Source organism: Bos mutus, chromosome 17 (genome assembly GCF_027580195.1).
Source record: "Bos mutus isolate GX-2022 chromosome 17, NWIPB_WYAK_1.1, whole genome shotgun sequence".
In the NCBI taxonomy this organism is placed as follows: domain Eukaryota; kingdom Metazoa; phylum Chordata; class Mammalia; order Artiodactyla; family Bovidae; genus Bos; species Bos mutus.
Window position 1 is genome coordinate 65,697,101 of NC_091633.1, and position 14,833 is coordinate 65,711,933.

A 14,833-nucleotide genomic window follows, 5' to 3' on the forward strand; every position below is an offset into this window, starting at 1 on the left:
ACCAGGACAGACCGTGGCTGTCTATACGCCCTACATTGGCACAGAGGGTTGCCACTATCAGCATGCTGCAATTTCATCAGGATTTTTAAACAAGTCGTTTTCCTCATAATTAAAAAAGACATACTGAGAATCTGAATAATCATGCATCTGAAGTGTTTAAGCTTGTTAATTCTTTATGATATAAATGCTCACATCCTTTGTATTTTGTGCAAAAGAACACAAGTAAAACTTACTTAACACAATGAGATGAGATGGATTCCTGTTTCCCATTTCCTCCTGGAACATCAATCTAGTAAAGACAAAAATCAAGGCAACAATTGTATTATTTCATAAGATAAATTTAAGGCTAAGTAATTAGGAAATTTACAGCTGAGGTTAACCAGTTTAGCTAGGTATTAAATTGACAAAACATACCATAGATGCTAAAAAGGTACGAAATCCAGAATTTGGGTTTTGAAAAAACTCCATAACTTGTGATGTGGCCCTTCTTGTATAGACAACCCATCTTCCTCTTATTTGCTGGAATAAGCACATTATGCCATTCCCACCTAACTGGGGCTCTCCAGCTCACATCCCCTAAGTTGAAAACATCAGGTGAGGAGGGCTTAGCACAGAAACTAGGCATAGGTACTATCTAGACGCCTAGCCAAAGTGTTGGTAGAACTCTGCAATACTTCCATGACCCCAAATAAAACCTTTTAATCAAACTTGTGAAGCTCTCCCTTTTCATAACTCTGGGCCATTTTTTCCCCTTCACTGTAAGTAGGGAAGGAAGAGAGGACTTAGCACTCAGGGAGCATCTAGGGGTGAGCACGTTATATAATACCTCATCTACAAGGCTCAGCAGAGCTAAGTTGTGATGAAATATTTGACCATAATGCACTAAGTCGGAAAACTACTTAAAGCTTTGAGATTTACATTAAATAAAGCAGTGCCCTTCTTGATGAATTCCAAAAGTTTGAAGTTTTAAAACAATTTTTTAAACTTGCAGGCTTAGAAATAACACACCAATAATGTGGCAAATGCAGTGTGGCTGATTTCAGTGTGGTAACTGTGCTTTTTCAAGCACTGCCACACTGGGCAGAAGAAAAATGGGGAAGAGCGCTAAACCAACATTATTCTTAATGTTAATGTAGAGAATGTGGTTGGGTTTCTCCAGAGAATCAGGGTATTTATACATCAGACTACTTGGAAGACCCACATTTTGTAATTCAAGAGACTCAATCTCATTTATACTTGAAAAACATAGGTTATCTGTTATGTCTGTTTGCTAAGTTTCTGATGGAAAATCATTTGCTTCCCCGCCTCAAATAAGCGGCTCATGTTCAACTATTTAAGCTAGCTTTATTGATATCTTTCAGTATCAGTAAGTCATATCAGCAGGTGAGTCATTCTCTTCCCACTGATGTAAATGCTCGCGTGGCAGTCTTAGTTCATCTCTGTGTTTCTCAGCCACCCGGGCTTAACACTCAGGGCTCTACCACAGGGGTCTGCTTTCACCAGGTAGGCTGTGAGGGTGTGTAAAATTATGACACTTTAATATAGTATTTCTCAGTCAGATTTGAAACTATTAAGTGAAAAACCATTCCCTCCAATGAAAGTACTTTAGTACTGCCAAATCTATTTTTTTTTTAAAGAAGAATCTTTTAATCTATTTGTTTATGGCTGTACTGGGTCTTTGTGCTGTGTGGGCTCTCTCTAGCTGCAGTGAGTGGGAGCTACTCTCCAGCTGCAGTGCACGGACTCCTCACTGTGCTGGCTTCTCCTGCTGTGGAGCGCTGGCTTCTCCTGCTGTGGGGCACTGGCTCCAGCACGTGGGCTGCAGCAGTTGGGGCACATAGGCTCTCGAGCTTGGCCTTGGTAGTTCGGTGCACTGGCTTAGCTGCCCCAAGGCATGTGAGATCTTTCCAGACCAAGGATTGAACCTCTGTTCCCTGCACTTCAAGGTGGATTCTTAACCACTGGACCATCAGGGAAATCTTATATATATATATATATATATTTTTTTTTTTTTTAAAGACAGAAATGAATGGGGATGGAAAGAATGAAAGAAATCAATAATGAAATGCACTCCAAAGAAAAAGAGAAGTGGTACCATAACCTTGGAGAACAAACATTCCTATACGACAATCCAGTATCGTTAATTCTTGTTTGCTGAATGTTTCAGAGAATTAACATATACCCTCATGTGCTTATCAACCCTCCAAGAATAGCTGATTCACCAGTGGACCTGCAGTAGCTTTTTACCTTAGGATTTCAGATAGCATTTAAGCATTAAGTTCTAATGCTCCATAATATGTTAATAATTAACTACTACCTAGTTGAACAAACCTTTATTTCTGAATTTTTCAAATACTAAACGAATTAATGGAAGAGACAGAACCAGAAGCCAAGAATCTAGGCATCTGGTTATTTTTTTCAAACTGTGAATTACATAGACTCCACTGAATATGTGACCAATTTCAACATGCACGATCTACTTACAATCACTTTGACGTAGTTGGCTGGAAATACACCAGTCTGGTTTCTACATTTCCCTCTGTACCAATCTGTATCTATTTTTTCCAGAAGATAAACAATCTCTCCAGAAGTGAGGCTCAGATCATCAGCTTGTTCTGTATGGTAAAATTATAATGATGCATGATCAGTTACCCTGGTTGCAGAGCTGAATAAAGCAGAGCACAGAGTGGCATTTACTTCTGTCCACCAAGGCGGTATGTTCTACCGATTCTGAGAACAGATTATACTAATTGAATTGACTTTAAAAATATTTTTTTTTCTGGATATTGCTATTATGAGTTTCCCCTTTTAAGATCAAATGAGATATATTTACCAGGCACTGAGTGATAGGGAATGCTTGTTTAAGCACACACACACACAAAACATTGCACTTGCCAGAGATTCTTCTGTGCCAATATAAACGTCTGCTGAATACATATTTTAACAATGAAACACGAAACAATTTATAGACACGGTATAATATTCATATGATTCTCAACCATGCTAAAAAATCATTTCAATCTCAAAATACTAAGGGAGTCCTACTGCTCTTCAGCATATAAATTTACTCACACTGAAATAAAAATCAGTCTACCAAGTGGACAAAAAAAAGGTTATAAATAAATCTGGAATTTATTTTATTTGAATCCTTGGATATAAAAGGTACTTTAAAATTGATTACAAAAATGTGTGTTTTCACTTCATCAGCAATAGCTGAGCTATGTGCGTTGGTTTTACAACCCTTAGCAGAAAAGAACTTCACTTATTAAAGCTGAATTAATTTCATTATGTTGGGAAAGAGTTAAACAGCTTCCAACTGGTAGGCAAGCTGCTATTTGTTCCTGTGTAAGGGGAACACTCTCTCCTCTCTCTCTCACAGGGAGTATCAAAAGCAAGGGTGTGCAGGTAAGCCTTCTGGCATGGCTGGGTGCAGTCAACTCTTCCTGAAGGTGGGGTGATGGATAAGATGGCCTGTCCAGTCCAGGGCTCCATGGGTACAGAAAGTGAGGACAGACGTCCTTGAGAGGTTAACCTTGGGAGGATGCCCGATCTTGGATCCGAAGGTTCTACCACTGTATCATCTGTGTCCTCACCTGCTGGGAAATCATGAAGAACGATGGCATGAGGGGCAGCACTGTCAACAGGCTTCTGAGGGCAGCTTGGGTCCTGAGGGAGAAGCAGAGCAGTGAGTGCGGTGTGCATGATGAACACTGGGTTCATTATTCACTCAGAGACCATTATTTTTTTCCTCATTGGGGTCCTCTTGACACAATTATGAGTACAAGATGCAAACCACACAGTTGAGCCAAACAAGAGAATCATGACCAAGTGGAAAAGGTATGAGTCCCTGCTGGAGGAGAATTATCTCAATTATGATAGCCCCCACGCAGAGTCGGACACGACTGAAACGACTTAGCAGCAGCAGCAGCCAGCATTTTTCTTAAACTGAGAGAGTAAACAAAAGGAAATTAAACTTAAGCTTTTGTCGGTTGTTTTTGTGTTTTAAAGCAGCATCTACTCTACCCTGAGGTAGTCATTTTTACCACTTCACCTTTCAGGGATCGCTTTTTCCATAAACTATGATCAGGACTAAACCTTAAGAACAAGACCTTAAAAGTATTCTCTTCATTAAGATGGAAAAAGAAGGAAGTTCTGCAATTTACACTCTTGCCTTTAATAATGAAAAGAGCTAATGACTTTTACAAAAGTATAATTCACAAAAAGTAAAATCCATTTCATTTATTACCACTTAACTGAATGCCTTCTCTAATTTGAAAGCCAATGCTACCTCCCATGCCTGGCCTGGATTTTCTATTTAATCTGAATGGTTTATTCAATAGTAATTCTAAGTAAATTAGCAAAGAGAATTCAATATTCTCTACCCATCTAACCAGCTGCTTAGACTGGCCAGAGGAGAAGCCACATTTGAAGAGTGCCTGTTTCTTAATGACAAGCAGTTGTTATCCACATCATCATCACCATCCAGTCTGACTGACGGATATTATTTGGAATTATAACTTAATTGCTTTGATTCTTAAATGAAAGTGATTTTTTGGTGCCTTTCTCGTCTCTTCCTTCCTTTAATGGCCCCTGCCCATCAGGGACTGCCCCTCTCCTGACCATGATGTTCAGACCTCAGGGGTCATGGCCCACTCCCTCCACGTCCGCCCTGCAGCTCCTTTGCGCAGCTCTTTTCTGAATCAACTGTAAGGCAGCTGTGGAGGCACGCTGCCTTCTCTCACGTCAGCTGAGCGTAATACAGGAAGGGCTAAGGCAGCTTGGTGTGTTAGTTTACCAAAGCAACACCGACATTTTCTTAGAGGCTGCTTAGTGCTTTTTCTTAAATAAATGGGCATAATGGGAATTTCAGGGATTGTGGAAAGGAACTATGAGATATGTGAAGCCTGGAGGGGCTTTAAAAATTACTATTTATCCAATTTAGTATATGTGTGGTTTTCATTTTTTTCTGATTTACGTCTGTAGACAAAGGGATGACTGCTCCAATAAATGGTGTTAGGCTAGATGGCTTTATATCTGGAAAAAGTGAAGGCAGAGGCCTACCCCACACCAAACATAAACATGGACCTGCAGATGGACCGAGGCCTACACACCAGCCGAACGGGTGGAGGAGGGACCACAGGCAGCCTGTGCCTCCTGCTCCCCCTCCCCGCCTCCTGTGCACGGCTGTCCCCTTGATGCTGCTCATCACCTTGGCCTGGCAGGTGAAGGGCGAGAGGGCAGGCGAACGGGGCTGGCCACAGGGGCAGGAACAACTCAGGGGCAGGAACACACCATTAGAGGGGGTATCTGGGAGGAAAATCTAACATATTTCAAAGTTCTTCCTAGTATGACTATAATAGCTAATCCTAATGAGTAATGAGAATAGTTAATATACGCTGTTTGCCCACTATGCACTATTCACTATACTAAGCACCTTACAGGTGCTAAATTACCTAAATTAATTAGCTCATTTAATTTTTTAAGGATCTTTGAGATATAAGGCACTTGCCATAAAATTCAAGCATTTAAAGTGTACCTAATTTTAGCATATTCACAGCATTGTGTGACCATCACCACAATCTAACTTTAGGACACATTTATGATCCCTCCAGAAGCCTCCCACCCATTGGCCATCACTCCCCCTCACCTTCCCCCAGCCTTGGGCAACCACAAATCTACCTTCTGGATTTACTCATTCTGAACTTTCATATAAATGGAATCATAATGATAAATCGATTCTATAATCAACTCTGAGGATTCTCATATCTATTTCACACATTTAAAAAATGAGGTTCAGAGAGGTCAGATCACTGCCTCCGGTGGTGGGAGGGGAAGTGAGACCCGCAGCTGTGGGAGCCATGCGAGGTGACAATCCCTGCCTCCCTGCTCGGACAGCCCGGCCTTAACTCATAAAGTGCAATGTCTTCTGTTGACTAAGGCAGGGGAGAGCCTAACACAGTTTTAGGGATATTTACCTTCACACTAGGCTTTCAAGTAGGTTTTACTTTTCTGAAAAGGGTAATGTTAGCCATGACCCAGAGCCTGAGAGAGGCCCCACTTGGGTTTCACCAGCTGTGGGTCACTGGTGGTCACCTTTCTGCAAGTCTATGGCACAAGCATGAGGAAGGTAATGTTCCAAGGGACAAAACCGTGAGTGTTTATAAAGAATAAGCTGTAATTTTTTCAGCTTCTGTTTGTCATCAAGGAAAGCTTTCCGGCAGTACAATCCCCATGGCTACCCACCAACGTGTTCAAAAGAGAGGCAGAACAGTGGTCACAGATGGGTAATGCTTCCTGAAACAAAGAGAAAGTGAGCGACAGAAGAGCTTTCCCCACGAGGCTGAAGTCAGAAATGTTACCATTCCAGCTGTGGCCAGCATAACACATATCTTCTCTGCTCTCTGAAACTCGAATCTTTAGTTTCTTGGCAAACCTCAAATGACAGACTGCCCTCCAAGAAGAACTGGATGAGATTATGCAAACTAGGATGATGGCAAACCAAAGACTTTAACTTGGCCTAATGACTGATAGGTCTCATTCTTCATGTTCGCCACATTACCTAAGACAGTGAAAATTTAACTGGGTACCCTAAGCAGCTCTTTAAAAAATATGCCTCTGTAAATTGTTCAATGGCATTTTTCTTGCTCAACAAATGACCTTCAATAATCATTGTATTCTCCTAGGCTCCACAGATTTGTTAGGCCTAAATAGTGAATTCAGAGTGTTGTAACATTTCATTTCATTATTTTATGACCTATGATCAGAGAAACAAGGTCTATACTCACCTTAAATCTTACTGGGAAGTGTTTTAATGTCAGCCTTTATAGGGCCCTCCTTAAAATAATTATCCATTCTGCTAGAAAACCAATCTCTAGTACTTTGGTAAATGTATTTACATTATTTCAAAAGTAAATAGCTCTCACAGTTGAAAATTAATGACTACGTGTCTTGGATGCTGTAAGTCAGCATGATACGAGGAAGGCAAGCCACCCGGTAGTCACTCTGTATCAAAGTGATTAGTCTGGCAGCGGCAAGTCTCTTAGAAGTAATTTATTCTTAAAATGGAATAAAACGCTACTGTAATTTTTACTCTGGTTAAAATAAACGTGCTAATAAAAACCTGAGGATGAGCTATAATTAATAGTTCTATGAAATGTGCTGCCATGTGTGATATGAGGATGGTACGGTATCAATTCCTCACATTTGGTCTGCTGCTAAGATGTTCATCAAGCGGCGTGATGATCTTCATCTGAGACAGGTGAACTCTGCCGGCATCGTCTCCCTTCTGGCACTCCAAGTAATTACCTTCTGCCTGCTTCAGTATCACCAGGACGTCCCCACGCTGTAAGGTACAATACCACTCTCTGAAGCAATTATTATTTAATAAAACATTATTACTTTTTCCACATTTTAATCTTTGGAGCCTAAAGCATTTAATAATGTGTAAAACAGTAGCAGAGGCCAGCAAATTTTTTAAAAAACTTGTCAGTAAAGAAGGAGCTCTACTTTACCTTACAAGAAAGTTCTCCAGGGTTTTGCGGGATGACATCTTCATTGGCAATTCCATGAGGCACAGACAGCTTGAACATAAACCAATATAAAGGATTATTCATAATCAAATAACTGCGTCCTAAGAGGCCGATCAGGTGGGGATTTGGCACACGCGCCTGCAGCGTAACTTCCAGCAGGTAAACTCTTCCCTCAGCTTCCGCAAGCTCAGGATCGTTGGCAGGGCTGCCGCTTCTCAGGACACGCAGAGTCCTCGGGGGCCTGGGGCTGAGCACACAGGACTCGGGGGCTGAGGGCAGCCTAAGGTGCCCCTTCAGTCACAACCGAGAAGGCCTGCTCCACCAGCTTCCCAGAGCACCAGGAGGGTGAATGCTCGGCACTGGCCTCGGCCTGCAGTTCAGGGGCTGACGGGGGACTGGACAGGCTGCTTCTACCTGCCTTTAATCTCTCTCCCTGCAGTCTCTCTGGCGCAAGTGTCTATTTAAACCCATTTCACTGCCTGACCTCAGTCATTCCTGGTCACTCAGCCTTGTCTGATCCTAGAATGGCTTTTACGTCTGTCGGCTGTTCTGGCCAGAGGACTCTGCTCCCTGCCTTGGTAAATTCCAGCTGATGAGCACGTGTCAGCCCAGGAGATGTGATCACACAAGCTCACGTACAGCAAGGAAAGGGAGCAAAGACACGCAGCGCACGGGCGCGGCCCCAGGAGCAGGGAGGGTGGGGCGGCGCGCAGCAGCTGTCAGAGCGCCAGGGTGCAGAGACCCTGGGGGGCAATTTAATGGTGGGGCAGCCACAGGACAGATGGGGGGTTTGAGGAGTTACTTTGTAAAGAGACATACTACTCTAATATATCATCATTTTGATTTATTAATTTCTTTACTTTTCTGGCCTGGAGAATTTCATGGACTATATAGTCCATGGGGTCGCAAAGAGTTGGACACAACTGAGAGACTTTCACTCTCACTTCACTTTTAAGTTATTCAAATGCTTTCTTGACATTATATAGCTATGCTAAGACCGATAAGCAAAATTTGATACCCCCAGTGAGGCTCTTAACATGGAACAGCCAATGTGAGTACAGACTTTACAATTAGTAACATGATTTTCTTTCTCTTTTTTTGGCCACACCGGCTGGGCTTTGTGAGAGCTTAGTTCCCCAACCAGGGATTGAAGCCACGCCCATGCAGGCGAAGTGTGGAGTCCTAACACTGGACACCAGGGAAGCCCTGTAACACTGTTTCCTTAGTGTGGCTTAACGCTAAAGAGCATGGGCTTAGACCAGTCAATCTGGGTTCAAACCGTGGCTCCACCATCACTGGCTTTGTGATTCCGGACAGGCCATTTAATCTCTCTGAGTACTATTTTCTTCATTTGCATAACAGACATAATAATAGTATCCACTTCACAGGGTTGATGTGAGGAATAAATCAGATCAGATCAGTCGCTCAGTCGTGTCCGACTCTTTGCGACCCCATGAATTGCAGCACGCCAAGCCTCCCTGTCCATCACCAACTCCCGGAGTTCACTCAGACTCACGTCCATCGAGTCAGTGATGCCATCCAGCCATCTCATCCTCTGTTGTCCTCTTCTCCTCTTGCCCCCAATCCCTCCCAGCATCAGTCTTTTCCAATGAGTCAACTCTTCGCATGAGGTGGCCAAAGTACTGGAGTTTCAGCTTTAGCATCAGTCCTTCCAAAGAAATCCCAGGGCTGATCTCCTTCAGAATGGACTGGTTGGATCTCCTTGCAGTCCAAGGGACTCCCAAGAGTCTTCTCCAACACCACAGTTCAAAAGCATCAATTCTTCAGCGCTCAGCCTTCTTCACAGTCCAACTCTCACATCCATACATGACCACAGGAAAAACCATAGCCTTGACTAGATGAACCTTTGTTGGCAAAGTAATGTCTCTGCTTTTGAATATGCTATCTAGGTTGGTCATAATTTTCCTTCCAAGGAGTAAGCGTCTTTTAATTTCATGACTGCAGTCACCATCTGCAGTGCTTTTGGAGCCCAGAAAAATAAAATCTGACACTGTTTCCACTGTTTCCCCATGTATTTCCCATGAAGTGATGGGACCGGATGCCATGATCTTCGTTTTCTGAATGTTGAGCTTTAAGCCAACTTTTTCACTCTCCTCTTTCACTTTCATCAACAGGCTTTTTAGTTCCTCTTCACTTTCTGCCATAAGGGTGGTGTCATCTGCATATCTGAGGTTATTGATATTTCTCCCGGCAATCTTGATTCCAGCTTGTGTTTCTTCCAGTCCAGCGTTTCTCATGATGTACTCTGCATGTAAGTTAAATAAACTGGGTGACAATATACAGCCTTGACGTACTCCTTTTCCTATTTGGAACCAGTCTGTTGTTCCATGTCCAGTTTTAACTGTTGTTTCCTGACCTGCATACAAATTTCTCAAGAGGAAGATCAGGTGGTCTGGTATTCCCATCTCTTGAAGAATTTTCCACAGTTTACTGTGATCCACACAGTCAAAGGCTTTGGCATAGTCAATAAAGCAGAAGGAGATGTTTTTCTGGAACTCTCGCTTTTTCCATGATCCAGCGGATGTTGGCAATTTGATCTCTGGTTCCTCTGCCTTTTCTAAAACCAGCTTGAACATCAGCAAGTTCATGGTTCACATATTGCTGGAAGCCTGGCTTGGAGAATTTTGAGCATTACTTTACTAGCATGTGAGATGAGTGCAATTGTGCAGTAGTTTGAGCATTCTTTGGCATTGCCTTTCTTTGGGATTGGAATGAAAACTGACCTTTTCCAGTCCTGTGGCCACTGCTGAGTTTTCCAAATTTGCTGGCATATGGAGTGCAGCACTTTCACAGCATCATCTTTCAGGATTTGAAATAGCTCCACTGGAATTCCATCACCTCCACTAGCTTTGTTCGTAGTGATGCTTTCTAAGGCCCACTTGACTTCACATTCCAGGATGTCTGGCTCTAGGTCAGTGATCACACCATCGTGATTATCTGGGTCGTGAAGATCTTTTTTGTACAGTTCTTCTGTGTATTCTTGCCATCTCTTCTTAATATCCTCTGCTTCTGTTAGGTCCATACCATTTCTGTCCTTTATTGAGCCCATCTTTGCATGAAATGTTCCTTTGGTATCTCTGATTTTCTTGAAGAGATCTCTAGTCTTTCCCATTCTGTTGTTTTCCTCTATTTCTTTGCATTGATCACTGAAGAAGGCTTTCTTATCTCTTCTTGCTATTCTTTGGAACTCTGCATTCAGATGTTTATATCTTTCCTTTTCTCCTTTGCTTTTCACTTTTCTTCTTTTCACAGCTATTTGTAAGGCCTCCCCAGACAGCCATTTTGCTTTTTTGCATTTCTTTTCCATGGGGATGGTCTTGATCCCTGTCTCCTGTACAATGTCATGAACCTCATTCCATAGTTCATCAGGCACTCTATCTATCAGATCTAGGCAGTGCTTCAAACAATGCCTGACTCATGAGTACTCAACACATCAGCTGCTGCTTTTATTAAGTAACCCTATCCCAATTAAAATGTTATCAGTTTAAATAAATATGAATATATATGAATATCCTACCTCCTTCTTTTCTGTCTATATCATTCCCTTAAGAAGAGAGAAAAAAATCTTAAATGGTTTAAAATGAGAACAATTTCCAGCTCAATGATGGAACTGTAGAACAACAGGAAATGAATAAATGCTGTTCTTGTTAAGAGCTACTGTTGTACAATTGTTTAGAAAGTGCCAACATTCCTGCTTCTTATCATTTTAATTTGCTCTAGATTTCATCAGGTTAACCTGACCAAAGTAGAGAGAACACGTCAATTCCGAAGACAAAGGCTTAAGGTCACAGGAGAAGAAAAACATTCAGAGAGAACAAAATTAATATCTCAACTATCTTGATTATTGATGAAAACTTCTAACTGGTAACTCTTAAATGGACCATGATAATCAGATTTTTAAAAGTGGAAAATGAGGGAAAAACCATTTTAATAAGAACTTTCTTTCCACTTCACTTCAAATTTTACTCTGTGGGCAAGGCACACAGAGTATTAAGATACAAACTATACTGAGATGTGAATATAATATCTGTCAGATACTCCCATCAGTATAATCTACTGAGTCAGGTTTTTCAGAGTTTCTGTTTGGTCAAGCCAGATAGCACATTGCAATCCCTGTCTGCCCTGCTTCCTTTTCCACAGTTTTTCCTAAACTGTGCTTTAAAGACTTAGGTTTATCACAGCCTACTTGTCGAAAGCACTCTAGCATCACGGGGCAATTACACATTTGTCTCACCAACTTTTTCTAAGGAACAGGGGTCTTATATATACTTTAGGACAAACCTCTGGACCAAAACCATTTTTAAAAGTTACATTTACCATGTACTTCCTGTAGAGAGGGTGTCCTGGTTTGGGGCGCGGGGGCAGTACTGGATCTTGATTTTTAAAGACTTGACTCTTGGCTTTTGAGAGTCCAGGTGCCAAGTTACTTGGTTTTTTCTGAAGATCCATGTCAGAAGAAGACCGATTAAAAGGCAGCTTTTTATTTGATGTTCTGGTTGCTGGAAGTTTAGGGGGAGGTGGTCTCTCAGGGGCCCCCTTGGGAGGAGGCTGTCGAGCTGGTATGACTTTTCCATTTACAGGCCTGAAATTCAATGTGGCAGCTGTGAGTCAGTGTTTGATTGATAGTAGTTCTGCTTTGTCCTTTCTTACACACACACACACACACACACACGCACGCACGCAGCTTTCTGCTAATGTAACACCATTTACTGAAACATGCAGGGTATGCTATTTTTCAGCAAATGACTGCTGCATTAAACATTATATTATTAGAAGAAATGCCATGATGTTCCAGCTTCCTCTTATCTTGCACTAGAGATTCATTAGTTCAAGACAAACAAGCATTTACTATCATGAGCTCTCTAAGGCCCCATTTGCTCTTAAACACACCATGACTGTTTCAGAAAACTAAGCACTTTCTACCAAAGCCTGAGATGAAAAGCTTATAATAAGATATCATGTAGATGTGATGGGGTCTTCTAGATTATTAGGAAGGGAAAAACAAACTCTAATGTTCATGTCCTAGGAATCATTATTAAAACTCTAATTTAGATTAAAACAAAGAAAGCTAATTCTGAAAATAGGATAGCAATACCAGCTCAATGGATGTGAGTTTGAGCAAACTCCAGGAGATGGTGGAGGACAGGGAGGCCTGGCATGCTGCAGTCCATGGGGTCAAAAAGAGTTGGACACAACTTAGCAACTGAACAACAACAACAGAGATTCATGTGTGTGCTCTGTGAATGGTTAGATTATGCTAAACAAGAAACAGAGATGCCTACAACCTGCTGTCAGAAGTAGACTGTGGGCTAGTGGCCTGGGGAACTTTGTGACTTATTTCTAAAAAAAGATAGAAGGCCAACAACATGGGGAAAAAGGTCTGGTCTTGGAGTCATTAGATTTTCTTTAACTGGCTTTTTAGAGGTTTTCCCACGCTTACCTACCTGGGTGGCAACCTTGGGGGTCCTCGCCCAGAACCTCCTGATTGACCAGCAATGTCAGATTCCTGAAAGAATCAGAGAATGCTTTTTAGTTAAGGTTAATCTGAAACAAGAGCTTGTCAGGAGGAATTATGGACAAATTTTTGGCTAGATCTGTAAGTGGAAATGTAGCTGAGTTACAGAAAGGAGATTAAAAGAGTCTTCTCGTCTCGGTCCTCACTGTCCCTGTCACAATGCAACTGAGGAGAGAGAGGAAGAGGCCGGGGTCTGCTGCTGTGGACCACGGCCCACCCGACGGCACTGGTGATGACACAGCCAGCACGTTCTAAGGAGGTAAGGAAGATGCTTAACTCGTGGCAGCTTACACAGCACCAACTTAAGCAGGCACTGCAGGGAATTCTTTTTAAATATGGCATTTATTTATCCCATGACAATACTTAAGATATGCAGTGCTCCTAGTTTAAACACACAGTAAGTGGGGTGGTGATTAGTTTGTTTTACCTAGAAAAGCCAAATCTCTTATACTGGCTGGTTTCCACATTGTGTGATGTGTTTTGAACTGGAAGGAAGTGGGAACATAACAGAAACTTAAGGAGTGGCCTGAAAGGAGAGCATGTGAGTAGGAACAGACAAGGCTTGAGAAAGCAGAGAGCTTATACCACAGGAATCCCTTAGAAGTGGAGTAGCCCTCATAGTCAACAGAAGAGTCTGAAATGCAGTACTTGGATGCAATCTCAAAAACGACAGAATGATCTCTGTTCATTTCCAAGACAAACCATTCAATATCACGGTAATACAAGCCTATGCCCCAACCAATAATGCTGAAGAAGCTGAAGTTGAATGGTTCTATGAAGACTTACAAGACCTTCTAGAACTAACACCCAAAATGATGTCCTTTTCATTATAGGGGACTGGAATGCAAAGTAGAAAATCAAGAAATAGCTGGAGTAACAGGCAAATTTGGCCTTGGAGTACAGAATGAAGCAGGGCAAAGGCTAATAGAGTTCTGCCAAGAGAATGTACTGGTCATAGCAAACACCCTCTTCCAACATCACAAGAGAAGACTCTACACATGGACATCACCAGATGGTCAACAATGAAATCAGACTGATTATATTCTTTGCAGCCAAAGATGAATAAGCTCTATACAGTCAGCAAAAGCAAGACTGGGAGCTGACTGTGGCTCAGATCATGAACTCCTTATTGCCAAATTCAGACTTAAATTGAAGAAAGTAGGGAAAACCACTAGACCATTCAGGTATGGCCTAAATCAAATCTCTTACGATTATACAGTGGAAGTGACAAATAGATTCAAGGGCCTAGATCTGATAGACAGAGTGCGTAAAGAACTATGGACTGACGTTCGTGACATTGTACAGGAGACAGGGATCAAGACCATCCCCAAGAAAAAGAAGTGCAAAAGGCAAAATGGTTGTCTGAGGAGGCCTTGCAAATAGCTGTGAAAAGAAGAGAAGCAAAAGGCAAAGGAGAAAAGGAAAGATATAAGCATCTGAATGCAGAGTTCCAAAGAATAGCAAGGAAAGGTAAGAAAGCCTTCCTCAGTGATCAATGCAAAGAAATAGAGGAAAACAACAGAATGGGAAAGACTAGAGATCTTCTTCAAGAAAATTAGAGATACCAAGGGAATATTTCATGCAAAGATGAGCACAATAAAGAACAGAAATGGTATGGACCTAAAGGAAGCAGAAGATATTAAGAAGAGGTGGCAAGAATACACAGAAGAACTATACAAAAAGATCTTTACAACCCAGATAACCACGATGGTGTGATCACTCACCTAGAGCCAGACATCCTGGAATGTGAAGTCAAGTAGGCCTTAGG

General features: G+C 41.9%; 1 protein-coding gene across 2 annotated transcripts in view; it reads right to left on the reverse strand.

Annotated features, from left to right (window-relative positions):
• SH3D19 (SH3 domain containing 19) overlaps nucleotides 1–14,833 on the reverse strand; it is a 53,018-nt gene that overhangs the window by 12,187 nt on the left and 25,998 nt on the right. For both annotated transcript variants that reach the window (XM_005902369.3, XM_070386649.1), the window contains exons 5-11: nucleotides 12,995–13,056; nucleotides 11,868–12,132; nucleotides 7,512–7,580; nucleotides 7,202–7,342; nucleotides 3,594–3,666; nucleotides 2,485–2,615; nucleotides 234–289 (exon numbers count right to left, since the gene is read on the reverse strand). In XM_005902369.3, coding sequence (XP_005902431.1) covers nucleotides 234–289; nucleotides 2,485–2,615; nucleotides 3,594–3,666; nucleotides 7,202–7,342; nucleotides 7,512–7,580; nucleotides 11,868–12,132; nucleotides 12,995–13,056 — 797 coding nt within the window. The remainder of the gene's footprint in view (nucleotides 1–233; nucleotides 290–2,484; nucleotides 2,616–3,593; nucleotides 3,667–7,201; nucleotides 7,343–7,511; nucleotides 7,581–11,867; nucleotides 12,133–12,994; nucleotides 13,057–14,833) is intronic.